Source organism: Poeciliopsis prolifica, unplaced genomic scaffold (genome assembly GCF_027474105.1).
Source record: "Poeciliopsis prolifica strain line A6 unplaced genomic scaffold, Auburn_PproV2 SCAFFOLD043, whole genome shotgun sequence".
NCBI lineage: Eukaryota > Metazoa > Chordata > Actinopteri > Cyprinodontiformes > Poeciliidae > Poeciliopsis > Poeciliopsis prolifica.
Genome location: NW_026562418.1, coordinates 824,022 through 841,144, shown reverse-complemented (window position 1 = coordinate 841,144; position 17,123 = coordinate 824,022). Strand labels below are relative to the sequence as shown.

General features: G+C 40.4%; 1 protein-coding gene across 1 annotated transcript; it reads right to left on the bottom strand.

Moving 5' to 3' along the window:
* Positions 1–320: 320 nt before the first annotated feature.
* On the bottom strand, positions 321–16,177 carry LOC129376362 (SH3 domain-binding protein 5-like). The gene is made up of 9 exons (XM_055055976.1): positions 15,751–16,177; positions 15,512–15,574; positions 10,466–10,594; positions 4,375–4,539; positions 4,159–4,289; positions 3,838–3,880; positions 2,322–2,538; positions 1,846–2,202; positions 321–1,395 (listed from the first exon to the last, which is right to left on the bottom strand). The coding sequence occupies exons 1-9, from the start codon at positions 15,826–15,828 to the stop codon at positions 1,223–1,225; spliced, it is 1,356 nt and encodes a 451-aa protein (XP_054911951.1). The 5' UTR covers positions 15,829–16,177; the 3' UTR covers positions 321–1,222.
* Positions 16,178–17,123: the final 946 nt, after the last annotated feature.

Genomic DNA, 17,123 nt, shown 5'->3' with positions numbered 1-17,123 from the left:
GAATATACAGAATATACAGTGTGTGATGAGAGAAAATGCGGCGATGTGTTTTTGCCTCAAAATATTCTGAAGAAGTGGGAAACGCCACAACATACAAAACGCAATTGAACTTTGTCTTACATTAGGAGAAAAAAAATGAAGAGAAATGTCGCCCTCAGTCATTGATTGAGCAACAAGTTAAGAGTTAGAACTGTGGATTTGAAATGTGAGCAGACTTTGCGCACGTGAAGACAAAACATTGGACATGCTTTGTATGAAACGATAAAGGTCAGTAATTCCTGATCTTTACAGAAATGCTGCAGAAGAACAATTTCCACTCATTGAAAAGTTACACAAATCCCAAGTTTAATGCTTATCTTGTGCTAAACACTAACAATAGTAACCACAAAACATGTTTCATATACAAGAATACATGAGTATAAATATAGAATATCTCTACAACGGGGTAATAGCTGAACAATTGTTCGAAACACACAACACACACAGTCAAAAACTACAACAACAAACTAAATCATTCACTCAGCCACGCAGAGAAACCTCAGAATCCTCTCTGAACTTTGCACTCAGTAACACATTCACTCACTCTTTCACAAGTCCGGATGGAAGACTGTTTATGTAGCTAAAGGCTAAAGGGTTAGGTCAAGCTGTAAGTCTCGTTAGTGCTCAGTTTCTTCCAGTTGCTTCCTTCCCATCGCTCCAAAAAACTCCACGCCATCCACTTTTCAACATGGAGACCGAAAAATAAATGGCGGCTCGATTCTGTCCCGTCCGTATCCTCGGGTGGCACAAAGCCGATCTCTGGTTACAGTAAGGATTAGGTTGGACACATCACTGCATAGCATTAGAACATCTAAAAGGAAATCTACATCTCCGTGTTATGGCATGCATGCCTAGAATGAAGGTCTCTTTGCAAACGTGGGGCAAAGAAAGTCAATCCAACAGGAAACCGCAAGAGTTTCAGGTTGAAACCTTTAATGCCCTTTGATAACACCAACATGACAGAAACCCACTCGCTGTCCGATCTCCACCCGCTGATGTTTATCATGTCCACGCGGCTCGAGAAAATCCTCGACGAGGGTATAACGATGGTAAACACACCGTCAACACTGATGTGTACACAACACTGAGACGGGGAGTCATGCAGGAGAGCAGCTTCAGCTCTCGCTGTCTCTTTCAGTCCCACTTCAGCGTCCCGCTGTCGGTGAGTCCCGAGTGACGTTCATTAGACGCCGTTCAGGAGCAGAACGGAGGCGGCGGAGCTGGGGGAGGTAAGTTCAGGGTTGATGTAATGCGGATCTTCCTCGTCCTCGGACTCGCCGGGGTTTCGGGAGGCGGTCAAGGCGAGCTTGCTGAGGCCGCCCTCTAAAGAGGCCTCGGCTCCCTCCGCTCTGTCGCCTGCAATGCAGAGGGAAGAGGAAAAACTGGTTCAGAATTTACCTGCTGGAGGCGGGGAAGGCCAACTGTCTGCAGAGTACTGTTCACAGTCACTGAATGTTTGTTTTTTTTAAATTCTGCATTCAATGTGTCTGATACACCAACACGAAGCAGCACAGAATCACTGAGTGGAAGGAAACTGATGCATGGTTTTCCAAATAAAAAAAATGCATTTCAGTCTTTGCAGGGGCTTTGTAAGAAAAATGGTTTTCAAAACGTATAAATCCAGTCCTTTCAAACCAAAATGAAGCTGTTTTGAGCAACTTATTACTGGAGACTTTCAGTCTCTAGACTGAAAGTGCGTAAATGGAAAATGCCCAGTAAACGACAGAAACATGTGGGGTTAGGAAATCATTTCCTACATTTGATGCCATAATGTAATATTTCATGTGCTGTTATTCTACTACACACCTCTCTCCTGATCGCAGTCTGGAGAGGAAGCTCCACTGCACTGACTGCGAGGGCCCAGGACAGGTGAGACATGACCGGAACTGCACGCCAGGTCTGGGCCGTGAGAGGCGCAGAGGGCCTCTGACTCCAGACCTTCAGGACAAGGTGAGGAGGAAGAGGAGGAGGAAGCGGCGAGGAAGGAGAAAGGAGGGTAGCCGGAGGAGCAGGGCATGCTCATGGGAGTGGAGGCAGAGGTGGAGGGACGGGAGTACGAAGAAGAAGGCGAGGAGGGCGTCGTTCGGCACAAGGAGGTGGTGCGGGTGTCTTCCTCCTCCTCTGAGCTGCGACTGCCCTCTTCATCAACTGAAACTGACACCACTGAAATAAACACACACACACACACCATTAAACATGCAGGCCACGAAGGTGCACCAACAAAAAACGCAAAACATGGATTGACAAAAAGGGGCGAAAGAGGGACATTTTCAAACACTTACTAGACAGGCCGTCTGACTCCATCTTGAAGTTGGCGATGTCGTCATGACCTTCGTCGACCTCGGCGCCGACGCCTCGCTCCCTGGTTCCCATGGCGTGGGAGCGCCGGTGCGCGTGGATTTCCTCCGAGATGCTCTCCAGGCTGCGTAGCGCTGCGCGGTACTCGGACTTAGCGAGCACGAGCTTGGTCTGACGGTCGTCAACATGCTGCTTCAGTTGCTGTGAAAAGCCCAGAGTCAAAGATCAGGCAAAAAACTGGAGTCAAGTTTATTCGTGTCGCACATTTCAGTAACGAGGCAGTTCAGAGCGCTGTACACCGGAAAGACACAAGAGTGACAAATTACACCAGAAGCAATGCACAGTCAACTTTGTCAAATGCCATTATCAAAATAATCAAACAAATGCACATTAAATATATTCATGAATGTTCAAGTTGTTATTAATCAAAGGACACTATAAACACACAATTTGGTCAAAAGGAGCTTAAGGTTTCGGCAGTTTTCTGAAGTTTGTTCCACATTATAAGTGGAGCATTATAAATAAATGCTGCTTCTTTTAGCCATTCAGTGGTTTATAAACTAGCAGCAGTATTTTAAAGTCTCTGAGCAACAGGGAGCCGATGTCGGGACTTTCAAACTGGTGTGTTGTTCTGTAGCTTCCTGGTTTATCCACACTCCAGCTGGAGGATTGATTTATTTTATTTTTTTCGGCAGACCTGTGAAGATACTGTTGCAGTAATCAATGCAGCTAAAGATAAACTCATGAATGAGTTTCTACAGATCCTGCTGAGACATCAGTCCTCGAATCCAGGAAATGTTCTTCAGGTGATAGAAGGCCGACTTTGTAACCATCTTTATGTGGCTCTGAAGGCTCAAGCTTGGATCACAATAGTATACATGAGAGACACTTTGCTATGTTTTAACAGAGTGTGGTTTTAACTAGTGGTGGCCCACTCCCCTCCCCTACCTGTTGCTTTGAGATTTCATCGGGATTTTTCCCACATAAATAAAACAAACAAAAAGAACCCAAAGCTATTTGGACATTTTTGTGGGGCCAGACAACTCATCATTGCTTATGGTGGGAATGAGACTTGGTGAAATAAACAGCTTTCTGCAGGATTTTCACACAGGTACTTTAAAAAAAAACAGCATTCTGGATGTCAGGTAACTAAATTAATGTAGTTAATTTAGAACCATAACTACATTAGTCTGATAAAAAATGTATGTTATTGGTTGGATTCTCCGTTGTAATGTATATCTATAGAACACCATCTTAGCATTTTCCTGCAGGATTATTGGCGTTTTAGTGACCAGTGAATTTAGATTTAATCTCAAAACTTGAGATTTACGTAGGATTTAAACTCTGATCTTCAAAGACAGTTTTAAAGAAAGTCATAACGTGCTCTTTCCATCAACTCTTGAGTATGCATACATGTACATAAACACAATAAATGCATTGCTAATAAATAACAATGTTGCAATAGTTCACCTAAAATCTACAAGCTTTTTACAGACATACCTCAAGCTGTAGATAATATTTAGCTTTCAGTTCGAAGTACGGTCTGCAAAGGAAGCGAAAGAGAGACAAGGTTGAGAGGGGGGGAAAACTGTCAGAAGAAAAAAAAAACAGTCTTCTGTTAAAAAGTCACATTCCTTGGCTCTCTAAAAGGGAGCACAACCCAAAGCTGTCCAATCAACACATGGAACATCTGGAGTGCATCAGGTGACGCTTACAGAGCTCTCTCTTTTTCAGCGCGGTTGCATAACACCAAAGAGGCCCGAGGAGGGGTGGCAAAACCTGCGCGTGTCATTTCCAGCGAATCCTAATGGAAGCGCTGACCTGGATTTGTTTATGGAGCGCTTCAGCTTCTTCTCGATCTGCTTCATGTGGCCGATGCTGGAGTTGTAGTTGGCTGCTGTCTTTTTGTGCTCGGCTTCGCTCCGCGTTCTCGCCTGCTCCGCCTCCATCACCTGAAAACCAAATCCAGACAGGGAACTGTTAATAGATGCGCTTCAGCAGAATGTTAGGATGGACCCTCTTTACGGGCATACTTACTCTCTGGGTGGCGTGGTTGAGCATTTCCTGCCAGGCAGAGTCAAACTGACGGGTGTCCTCCTCCAGGAGCTTCTCCTCAGCCAGGGCGATGGTCTCCTTCGCTGCCCGCAGGATCTCCATCGCCCGCTGGAATTCTTGGGTGGCTTTTTGGGCTTCGACCTGGGCCTGTGGCACCAAAACAGGAAGTTACGCAATAGATCAGTCAATTGCAAAATAAACTAAAGTGAGCTCAGTATTTTTTATATGCATAATTTATTGTCTTTTTCTTTTCTTTCTTTCTACCAATAAACTTGGTGAGAAATGTTTTTAAGCTGTGGACACCACTGGTCCCTCTCAGTGATACTATTTAGCTTAGACCTGCACATATTTCAGCAAGAGCTGTAGTTTCAACTTAAAGATGGATTAGAATCTCATATAAATAAAACTTCTTTTATGTACTCCAGAGCAGCTGTATGGTGCATATGAGCATTTCCACGTTATCATGTTACTGAATTACTTTTAGGTAAGTACGACAGATGGCATCGTAGAAAAAGGTGCTACTACAAAGTAGGGGTCGGCGATACGGACTTAAAGTTTGATCACAATATTTTATAGTGTTATTGTGATAACGATAAAACTGACAATAAGAATTATTTATCACTTCCTGTGGAGTTAACTTTAAATGACTGAATGGCACATTAATCACAGCTCCACAAACACAAATGCTGCTCTTGAAAAACAATGCAATGTGCTTCCTCTTGACACCAGTCTCATAAAAAATATTATTTGTGTCACTAAATTGCTCACTGTAGCTACATTTAATTATATTTTGTAATTTATTGATACACGCAATGAAACAACAGTGGAAACAAATAGTAACAGAAACCATCCAAACAATACAGACAGTTTGAGGTGATTTAAAACATCATTACTTGAAATATATCATGAGAACGGTAAATCAAAACTCCTATAATAATAAATTTATCGCAATAAATGATAAATGATGCAATACGATAGGATAAATGCCCACTCTACAACAAGGTATTAATTCCATAGTGGATGAATACGAACGCATCCCACATTTGCATTAAAAAAAATTAAGAATTTAAAGCCAAATATTATTTTTTTCTTCCACTAAAAGCTGCACTCTTCTTTCCGTTAGTCTATCAAATAAAATCCAGACAACATGCATTCAAGTTTATATTGAAGGAGACCAAAGGAGAAGCAGTTCAGCTTGAGCCTACAGAAACATTAATGTCTGCTGCTCATAAAACCTCTTTTAGCTGGTCGGATATAAAAAGACCCAGGGGGAAAAAAAAGCAACTTTAATCGTTTTTAGCATGCTGGGAACCACTTCTGGGGAAAAACACGCTCCACAATGTTTACAGGAATCCAGCTCATTCCCATCACTTTTCCTGACCCAAACCGCTGCATGGACTCCGTACTGTAAAGTCACTCTTGGTATGCATAAAAAAAAAACCAAAATAGCAGGTTGTTACAAGTTTGTAAGTGATATAGATATGAAAATGTTTCTCCATATAGAGCATTCTTCTCCTGCTCCTGTGGAGAGCATGTTTGTCATTTCTGTGCATGCTTTGAAGGATCCATGGAGGATTTCTTTTGACAGCTATGGAGAAGCTAAGAGGATTTACCACAGCACACACACTCATTCAGAAAGACAAGCGAGCCTTGATCCAGCAGACAAACAGACACTTTGTCTCTGAGGGGCTCTGACATGCTGTCAGTGGCCTCTGCTTGCCCACTGCCGCAGTCAATAGGGAGATTATCGCCAACAGTACATATCTGGACCCACTCGCGTCAGATGAATAAGCTAAAAGGTCATCGTGATTCTGTTACGGAAACTATTGGATTAGACGACTTTGCATGAGGTAAAAATAATTTTTGCTAAGTTGTGCGTTTAAAATCTAACGTTGAAAATGGAAAAATGACAAAAGTGATTTGGCAGCGACTTCAGAACATTTAGGAAAGATTCCTCTTTTCAGAATGGGTGTTACTTTTCCTATCATGCTCTACTTTTGAATTTATTACTTTGGTGTGGAATAACAGTAAAGACCAAACTGAACTGTAAATGAAAATAAAGCTAGAATGCAAAACCTGGAAACAAGAGACACCGTGAAAGCATCTCAGTCAATTTCAAGATTATTATTGCAGCTTTAGCTACAGACTTACGGTTGTAAACAATAGATTTTATTTCACATATTCAGATGTTATATTCAGCATTTTAAGAATAAGGAATATGTAACAAAATGATTATACATACATACATGAGTACTCATTATTATTGTATTATTTATGTTTTAAATTATTTTATTATAAATTGCAAAGGTTTTCTTCAAGATTAGCTTGAGTGCTACATTTTTAGCTTTTTTTAGCATTATTGATACTCATCCATTTTATTTTTTAATTGTGGCCTTCAAATTTTATTTGTTCTTGTTTAAATTTAGGTTTAAAATTTCAACTTAAGTTTTAAACCTAAATTAGGGTTTTAAAAACTATAGACCTACATTTTAAATGGAGGTAGGTTTAAAAATTTAATCAAAATTTTAAATGTAAATTAAGGTTTAAACTTTAATTTGATATTTGACTTATATATAGGAGAATGTTCTATAGAGCATCCTTTACGTTCTATAGATCATGAAGACGCAAGCATCTCCAGATCATGACACTGCCACCACCATGTTTGATAGTTGTTGTAAAGTTCTTGAATCTGAGCCTTAAAGTGCTTTACAGTGTCTTTTGTTGTACATATGTATGAAGAAACTCACCTGAAACAAACCCATTTTTTATAACCACTGTAGCTCAGAGCTTGTTCAGTTGATCACTGTCAATTATTTATGTCTCTAGTCACTCTCACTCGTACATCCTACATTTAGGGCCAAAGGATTCTGCACAGATATTATTTTTGGCAAAAAATGCAAAATAACTGTTAATGGTAAAATAAGAGACTGGTTCTGTAATAAATAAAGCTTCAGGATGTCCGACCTAGCAGGTGCGGTAAGCTTCCAGAACCATCTCCTACTTAGACTTTGCCATCATGTTGTTACCAGAGGCACAACGCCGTAAGATAAAAACTTATGGAGAACAGCTTAGGAACAAGAAGATTAGCATAGAAGCCACGGCCAAGAACACACTTAAATTCTCCAGGAAGAAGAAGGAGGGGCAGCAGAAGATCTGTGCAAAGTTATATTCTCTAAAGAGTATTTTTTCTTGTTTCCTACATCTGGAAAAATCATTTGTCAAGAGCAGAAAAGGTAAAAGCTTCCGCAACCCTTGTGTTGTGTAAACAAAGAAGCATCCGGATACGTGGGTGGGGTTGCTTCTCATTAAAGTGAGTTGACTGACTGACTAACTATTCTACCCAAGAAGACCTCTGTGAACAAAAACAGGGGATAGTGTTACATGGGAGTCAAAATACAGTGAAATGAGGTGAAGGAAGAAAACTAAATTGGGGATAGGACACAAAAATGATCACAGAATGATACATTCTGGTTTTATTTATTATGAAAAAGGCAAAAGCTGGCACTTTTTAAAATGAATAATAATTATTATTATGAGAAGTGCAACTACAAAAAGGAATCCTTTAATCCTTTGCCTTTTTCTCTCTGCATGACCCATTTCCCAGGGTGTAAAAGAGGACAACAGACGGAGGGTGATGGATATTTGATGAGGTGAAACTGCATGGCACACAGAGAAGATGAACTAAGACTCTGAAGCTCCGTCCATCTTTGCTGTTTTTATGTCAAAGTGAAGATCAAGGCTAAGTCGGATCTTTTTCTCTGACAAGATTGGTGTCTTTTCCTTGCTGCCTCCGAAACAACCCAGGCTGTGGTCTATAACCAAACTTGCTAAATATGTTCTTCCTCCCTTCTCTGCTCTCGCAAAAAGAAGTAAACATGGACACGCTCCATCCCACAATGTGCAAAAATTTCAGTCTCTAGTTGAGCAAAGCTGGTAGAGACATAATTCAGAAGCTCGTGTGACAGACGGTTCCACATGGTTCTGACTCAATGGGCTGCAAATGCATACCACATTTTCCCCTTATACTTAAAGAAACTGGGAAAACAATTTATCTTTCACTTCAAAATGATGTGCTAAAAAGAGAAAATCTGATGAAAGTTATTGAAATAATTGTGAAATAATTTTGTAATTTATTTATTGTTAACTGGAGAAGTCAGCCTCAAAAAAAAGCCGCGCTGTTTCAACTTTCTATAAAAATAATTTCCATTTGTTTTCTTATTTTAAAAAGTAATTTAATTATTTATTTGCATTTCTAATATTCTAATATTGTATAAAATAAGTTTGAGGTTAAACAAAAAATCTGAAGAATGTGGCAAATTTTTCCCAGATCAAACTATTAATGATCAGAATTGACAGACTAATCAATTACTAAAATAATCGTTATGTACTACACATGTTTATTTTCTTTAAAAAAAATAAGTTTATAGTTCATAAAATATGAACTCAATTTACCTTGAGTTAAAGGTAAATTGGCTCCAACATCTGTAGGGATTTCATAATAGCATTAATGTTTGGTGCTTTTCAAAAGAATATTTGCTCTGTAAAACCAACACATTGTAACCTTGTGACATTTTTCCATGACCACTCATCCCACCCTACATGCTTCTCATGTCTGGTGTGTCACTCTCAAGCTGATTCATTTCAGTTTTTTTCCATCTAGCCTAGCACCTCCAGACGTGTGTCCTGTTTGTTGCTTCCAATAGAGTCTGGGGACAAAGGGTGGGGTTGGCACAAGTGGATGAAGGTGGGTGAGGGTTGCAAGTGAGGGCAGAGACATTCGCACTGACAGCCAGTGAGACTCAGGAGAATGCTGGGTGGAAAGGACAAAAGATAGAGCGGACTGGGCAAATACCTACACTCCCCCCCTCAGGCTCAGTCTGCTGGAATGTAAGGGGGTTAACATGGGGGATGAGATTAGCAGATGAAAGGGGGTCGGGGAACCACTGTTGACATTTTTTGTGGTAGGGTCAGTGAGGACATATCTGAATCCTTTGGAAATGGGTCATATATTATCCATAAATCATACCCACACAATTTTCCTGTTTGACTTCAGGCCTTCATTGGCTTTGGTCTATTTACCAGCTACATTGATACCAAACCCAAACATTGACCCTTTATAGTCGGGGTCAGCTGAATTAAGATCTGGCTTCGGTCCCCATAAACCCCATTGGTTTTCTGTTAGTAGGACCTTGCTGGTACAAATCATTAAAACAAGTATAAACACACAAACAAATATATATATATATATATATATATATATATATATATATATATATATATATATATATATATATATATATATATATATATATATATATATATATATATATATATATATATATATATATATATATATATATATATATATTTAAACTTAAACGCCTAAAGATGGATTTTGTCACGTGAGTACGAGTCCCATCACCATCCAAATCCTCCCAGTTTATCCCTCACGTACTGACATCAGAACTAATAGTGCTCACATTAGTATTAGCTCATGAGCTTACAAACAGACTCAAGCAAGAACACACACACACACACACACACCCACACAACAAAATCCTCGAGTCTATTTCAGCACAGCTATGACACACAAATGTCAGCCGTCTGAAATCTGACTCATAAGATTCCAATTTCTTGGCCAAGACAACGAGGTGATGGATTCCACAATTCTGGTTGTATCCAATCAGACTGAAACATCAACATTAGCTTTAAAGATTAGCTGGTAAAGTATTCTGGAGAGGAGAAAAGCAAAGTTTGGGTTTTAAACCACACGGGAAGTTGTTCTACCCACCTGCAGCAGTGCAGGAAGCACTAAAAAAAAACTGTAAGAGAAAATGAGCAAGAACATGAATTGTTGCAAGTCTACCAGTAGTTTGTAAATGTATACTTATGCTATGTTAGCTCAAGGAAGCAAAAATAGCCCTCATCTGATGGCTCCCTTTAAGTAGACATAAGTAGAGTGCTTTAAACTTGTCAGTAATCCTCAGTAAACTCGCTGTCAGTGTCTGTCAGCTTCATTCAATTCAGCTTGACTGTACCCTGTGTGTGTGTGCGGGAGTGTGTGGACGTGTACCCGTCTTGCCACTTTGCGGGCCTCCCAGTAAGGTTTGGAGTCGTCCACAGCCCGTCCGATTTTCTTCAACACTTCGTCCAGCTTCACTGTCGCTTCCACCAGGACTGCTCGGAACCTTTGGCGGAAATCCTGCACATGTGACGACATGAAGAAGGCAGCATACATAAGCTTATCAAATACTGTATGATAAACATTGTCTGCTGAGTGGTCAGGTACTTTTTAATCAAAAGCAGAAACCAGGCAAGGGTCATGATTAGGTCATGATTGAAGTTGGCCTCTGTTATGCTTTTTATAAATCAAGATTTCACTGCTGTATTAACAAACGCGCAACTCCAACTCAGAAAATGTTCCAATGTTTCCCTTATGATAATGGAGATCTTTATCTCCAAGACATTTAATTATCGTGAATCTCTCCTGGGGTGTTTGTCACACGCATTTAAACTGCAAGCACTAAGTGTGATTTTACCTACACGGATACTGAAAATGTTTTATTTAAAACCCCAAAATATCACTTGATTCGAGAAATATGTGCCCACACACATCTAAAATCGTAAGTCTGAAACTAAAATCTATTACAGTTATAAGTAGCATAAAATATGAAATATAGAAGAGTCTAATTGGTGAACCGATGCTGAAAATCATCTTCCAAAAAGAAATGAGTTGCACCCAAGTGACTGATTTGATGACATCTGGGGTCCCTTCTGACCAGGTTTTCAACTTAACTCCCACTTTCTGATTATAGCTTCACAATAAACTGGTAGGCCATTGTGAGGTTAGAGATCATGTTGCTGGGATTGCTGAATCAAAAGGGAGTGGCTTACAACTGCCACATTTCTTCTTCAGGGGATCTTCGCTATAGGATTTCCTCAGGGCTGAGCTTTGTGTCGCTAACCCTTTAAGTGCTACCCAATAAGATTCAATGCCATGATTACAAGCAAAGGTATTGTGCAACATCAATAGCCAGTAATTATCTTCATCAGATTCTGCAATTTTTCAGATTGGCTGAACATCGACTATGATCTGTCAACTCTTTGCTAAGTGGTAATATATGAGGTAATATGAGATTCCAGAGAGTTACTCGGGTTCTGTAATCCGGTATTATCCCTTATAATTCATAGTTAGGCCTGTCACAATAAAAAACGACTGGATGATAAATTGTCTCAGAAATTAATGCTATAAGTTGACATGTTGAAATCATCTGGCGACTGTTATGGGGACATGGTGACCTCAAATCACTCAGCCCTTGCATGTGGAAAACCTTCATTAGAGACTACAATATTCACCACAATTTAGAACTTCATTGTGCAAAAATGAAGTCTTGTGTGTAATTTTGCAGAGACGAAATATAAGAACAGTGCAGGCATCTGGAATCTGCATTCCTGACCTTCTTTTTTAGGTTGCACGCTCCAAACCAAAGCTAAAACTCCTTCAGTAACCACAGCCTCTGTGGCAGTCTGGGGCTGTGTCAACATTTTTCTACTTTCTAGAGTCAGACAGTCTCTTGTGCAGAAACACTCATGCTATTTTTCATTGTGACGAATAAAAACCATGACCACAGAGAGAAGAGAGAGTCAGGTTACTGGATTGAACTGCCTTCATTCATGACCCGTCAGCAATGTGTGTGAAGAATTTTAAAAACTGAAACACTTAATCCTCTGGTATCCTCAGAGCTTCAGTGAGGGTAATGCGTGAGCGGAAACCTGAACGAATGCTGTGTATTCCAAGATTTGCATTTCCATGTAACTGAAAGGTAATTTGCTACCTGTTTGCATATCAGAGTGTGTGTGCGTGCGTGTGGGTGTGTGTGTGTGAGATGCTGCCTCTGTGTGAGATGCGGCCACCAGAGCCTCCACAGGCCTCTGGTGGCCTGTGGAGGCTGTAATTTGGAGAAGCTGGGCACAAAAAGGCAACACCTGCATCCTGTTCATCAAGCTGACCGAGCAGCAAATGAGAGGTTAACGAAGGAAAACGGAGAGGGTGTCGCAGGAAGCGCATTTCCTGTGACATCACAGCACTTCCTGACAAGCCATTCCTGTACTGAGATAATGATGCAGCTTTTGAATCCAGGAGGTAAGTCCTGTGTACAGCTGTATCTACAGCAACAATCTCATGTTGAAAAACAAAATCACTGATGGCATAATTATTGGAACATATAGCAACCATGTATGTATCCATAATGTGTACCCAATTGTATCCTTGCAGGGTTCGGGACACCGAGCATTTCGGAGGAACCGATTCCAGTTAGTAAGCTGATCACCAATTTAAAAAAAAGCCTGATCTGCCGATTCCAATTTTGGCTGATACCGATTTTTTTTGTGTGTTAATTATAGCGACAAATTTTCTAAATTGGCAACAGTGCAGTAACTATTGTTAACTGCGCATCAGCATACACGACCCGGTTGGCGGGTCCGTCAGTTAGCCGTCATTCTGGGCAGAGAGAATGGAGACGGTGGTTGATTTTGCACATGTGATCAATTGCTGATCTTGTGAAATCAAACCCAATTTTTCAGTGCACCCCTTGCTAGCAGTAAGGTTTTTGGACTGTGAGGCGAATCTAGAGTACCCAGAAAGAACCCATGCTTGAATTAGGAGAACATACAAACACCTGGGATTCAAACTCCAGACTTTTTGCGGCGAGGCAACAATAGCTGCATTTCCACTGACCATATAATTGCTCAATTTGACATTTTGAAAATAAGTGAGGTTCGACAATGAATTAGGTAAACGTTGCAATTGTGAAAAATCTCTTGGTTTTCAATAAAGTTTTAATGATGGCATGCGCTGGTTGTCTTGGCAAAATCAAAATCGGTTTATTTCGCAAGAAGACAAAGACGTTGGCGGCAGGAAGCAGTTGGGGGATCATAGCATGGAATGTTTTTTAATGAATTTTAACAGTAACAAACTTATTCGCGTGTGATTCTAATTGTGTTTCGTATTTAATCGCGAATTTGTGTTTTTTTTCCCCCGACATTGGCGGAAAAATGTGGTTGACAAAACACAATGGTAATGGCAACGCAGCTCTTGTAGCCAACTACTACACCAACATAACATAATAATTTCTATAAATCATATAAAATAGAAGCATTTTCTTCAAGCTATCTTTTCAAGTTGATCAGAGTGTCTGTTCTCTTAGTCTCACACAAATACCAGTTCCGTTGGGGTATAAATACAACATCACCCTAATCGCTAATCCATTCTTAAAAGTGAGAGAGAAAAGAGAATATTTACTTTGTTTTGATCTTCTGAAACAGGAAATGGCTAACAAAAGCTTATCTTGGTGTCGCTAAGTGTCTATATCAGGTGTAAGATCTTAAGATGACATCGCGGACTCTTCGGGGTTTTTCATTGAGTGGTTCATCGAAACACAAGGCCCAGTCAGCAGCAAAATAACTCGACGACAATGAAAAAAAACAATCCAATAAAGGTTGGATTGTTTTCATTTTTATTCAACATGAGGCTACTCTGGTCCAAAAAACATGATGAATTGATTTTACACATTTCTACCAGGGTTTTAGTATTTATTATCCTCCCTGTAGCACACACACACACACACACACACACACACACACACACACACACACACACACACACACACACACACACACACACACGCACGCACACACACAGAGTTCTGCTTGTGGGAGCAAAAAGAGAGCTTTATAACTGTGTCAGCAGAGTCGCACACAGTTTGAGCAAGGATTTAACTTCACTGCCTGATTTTTTTAATTTTTTTTCCTCCCCAAATCCTGTAAATCTACAGCACATCTTCCTTAATCATGAGCTGGCAGTGCAGGGAAGCAGCCTGGCTGCTGAGCGTTTGGCCTCAGGACGTCGCTAAATGTCGCAGCTGCAAGTCGTCATTCAGAAACACGGGATTCTTGGTGCACTACAAATGAAGAGAAAATCTTTTCTTTTCGTATTACAGAGCAGGAAACAGAAAGTCTAAAAAAAAAAAAAGGAGGCTACTCCCACCCTCTCTTAATGAGAAGCAGAAGAGGCCTACTTTTAGGATAAGAAAACCTGCGGCCTCGCTCTGGAATGTATAGGTTGTATCTGAACGCAAGCCAGAGCAATAAAAAAAAAAAAAAAATCCCGTCGACAAACAATCGATCTTTTTAGGGTTTACAGCTTTCTTTCTCTTTAAAAGCGTTTCATTCTGCCTTCACAATCAGGGGAAGGGAGTTGCAGTTCACTGGCGAGAGCAAGGGCCGGTCTCTAAGTTGCCACAGAGGTGCTATTAAGCAGTTGTTCCATGTTTTTTTTGTGTTTTTTTTTCTACAGAAAGAGGCCAGAATTTTCCATCTTTCTGAGGCTCTTGAACCGTTTCAAAGCCAAAACACAGTTGCTAAGGAAAGCGTCCAGCACCTAGCAAAAGCTTTCATGTGATTTTGCCATATTAAAACCACAAACTTTTTTTTTCATTTTACTGGAGTTTTCTATAATAGACCAACACGACAGTGCATAGTAATAATGTAAAACTGCAAAACTATATGAAAAATAAAATGCATTATATGTTTTAAATTTAAAAAACCCCTGTTAAATTCAGTGAACTGACTGAGCCAAACCGTGTTTGATTTATAAATGCAGAGAAAAGTAGCACTGCGCTTGACCCTGAACACATCATTCCCACTGTGGAACACGGTGGTGGCAGAATCATGATGTGTTTGAAAACAGGAAAACTGGAAGCTGGACTACAGCCCTAAATGCTTAAAGCCCAAGCTGCAACAGAAGGTTTCAAATCAAAGCACAAACATGCTATAACGACCCTAAAACTAAATATTGACACAGAAGATCTAATAGCCTACATTATTTGTTTTATGTTTTGAAACCCAGCTGTTGTTTTCCTTCCACTTAACTATACAGGAAGGACGTGGACGTGCTGGTGTTTCTGGTTTTAAAGTGGCAAAACGAGGGAGGAAAGTCTTCAGAACGACCTGAAGCTCCTGGGTTTAAATGAAAACATCTCAAGCTGGAGGGCTGCGCTGTTGTTGCCCCGGCAGGAGAGACCCAGTGCTGATGTCTTCCTTTTACTGTGGTGTTTCCTACCTCCAGCTCGCTCTCCAGCCGGTTGATGTCATCCGTGGACTGGTTCAGCTTCTCCAGCTCTCCCTGTTTACAAGAAGACACGCAGGGACAAAGACCGTTAGAATCAGAATGGAGGCGACGCTTCTGTTGAGTCAAGTTACCAACTGTGTGTCCAAAGAGAAACATGGATTCAGCGAATAATAAATAAATCAATAAATTATTCACAAGAATGTTCCAGCAAAAACTTTCCCATCTCTCACCTGGATCCTGGGATCGACTTCTTCCTCCTCCTCAGCGCACAGAGGATCGTCCTCGCAGATATTCCCATTGCGCTCCATCCTCGGGGAATATCTACAAAAGTAATAAATGTTTGTATGTGTGTGTGTATGTGTGTGTGTGTGTGTGTTTGAAGAAGCGAGGGTCTCCAAGCGCAGACAATGAGCGTCTGGCGGCGGTCCGCCCTTGTTCAGCCCTCACGCAGAGCGCTCGGCGGCCTGCATCGCTCCCTACGGGGCTCGCGGGGTCTACTGTGCGGACGGGAGGCGGGGCGACCGCGGGATCCGCAGAGCGCCGCGTCCAGCCGCGGCGACGTCCACAGGCAGCCTGCGAGAGACCATGGCTCCGGCTCGCGAACGAACTGCAGAGGAGAAGAAAGTTACCTACGCTGGTCAATGGGAGTGTTTCCGGTTTGGGGCCTTCAAAATAAGAGCCTCAGTGAAGCGGAAGCCTCGTTTGTTTTCGAATGAAAACATTTCAAGTGGTGAATTTGGAAAAAAAAAATGCTGCCAAATATGGCGGCGTTTTTTTTTTATGTGTGTGTGTGTGGAAGAATTTCAGGACATTTGCATTAAATGTCCCATATGTTGCAGCTTTAAAATAACTCAGTTATTAATTAATTAAAATTATATTACAGTGAATTTTAGGGGGGCCTGGTGTGACATCAAAAGATACTTAAAACAAGTGTCTTTTAAAAATTATGCTTCACCTACCATTTCAATTCTCTCTATTGTGTAATGTTGTGACCACCGTTGTCAATATATCCCCCAGCATGATGCTGCTGTCACCATGTATTAGGTGTGAGACGCTGCACATTTTGGTATTGGTTCACTAACAAACAAATACATGACCATTGGTGCATATTGTCACTAATATCAGTACACATATTGATGCCAATATCAATATTTGTTATTGTTCAGATTTGAAATATCAAACTTTTTGTGGATTTTTCTTTGATATTGTCTTATTTTTATTTTAATGTTATTAAAACTTGTGACAGAGTTTGGACGAATAACATAGAGAAGATAAGCATATATATATATATATATATATATATACATATATATATATATATATATATATATATATATATATTATATAATATATATATATATATATATATATATATATATATATATATATATATATATATATATATATACACACACAAGAGTTTCTTCTTCAGGATGAAACCCAAAAGACTTTTACTTTGGCAAAAGCACTGCGATGAGACTTGAACTGAAATATGTCCACCTTGTTAGAACAAGGACTTTTCAGTTGTTCCTCTCCGCCATCTGGTGGCTAGCACTCCGGGGAGCAGGGCGGGACTGGAAGCGTCTGGATTCCTGGAAATAGA

Excerpts from the sequence above, each read along its gene's own strand:
- LOC129376362 (XM_055055976.1), bottom strand. The coding sequence starts at position 15,828 with ATGGAGCGCAATGGGAATATCTGCGAGGACGATCCTCTGTGCGCTGAG. Across the intron at positions 10,595-15,511 it reads GGCTGGAGAGCGAGCTGGAG|GATTTCCGCCAAAGGTTCCG; the intron begins GTAGGAAACACC and ends TCACATGTGCAG. Across the intron at positions 4,540-10,465 it reads CCCGCAAAGTGGCAAGACGG|GCCCAGGTCGAAGCCCAAAA; the intron begins GTACACGTCCAC and ends TTGGTGCCACAG.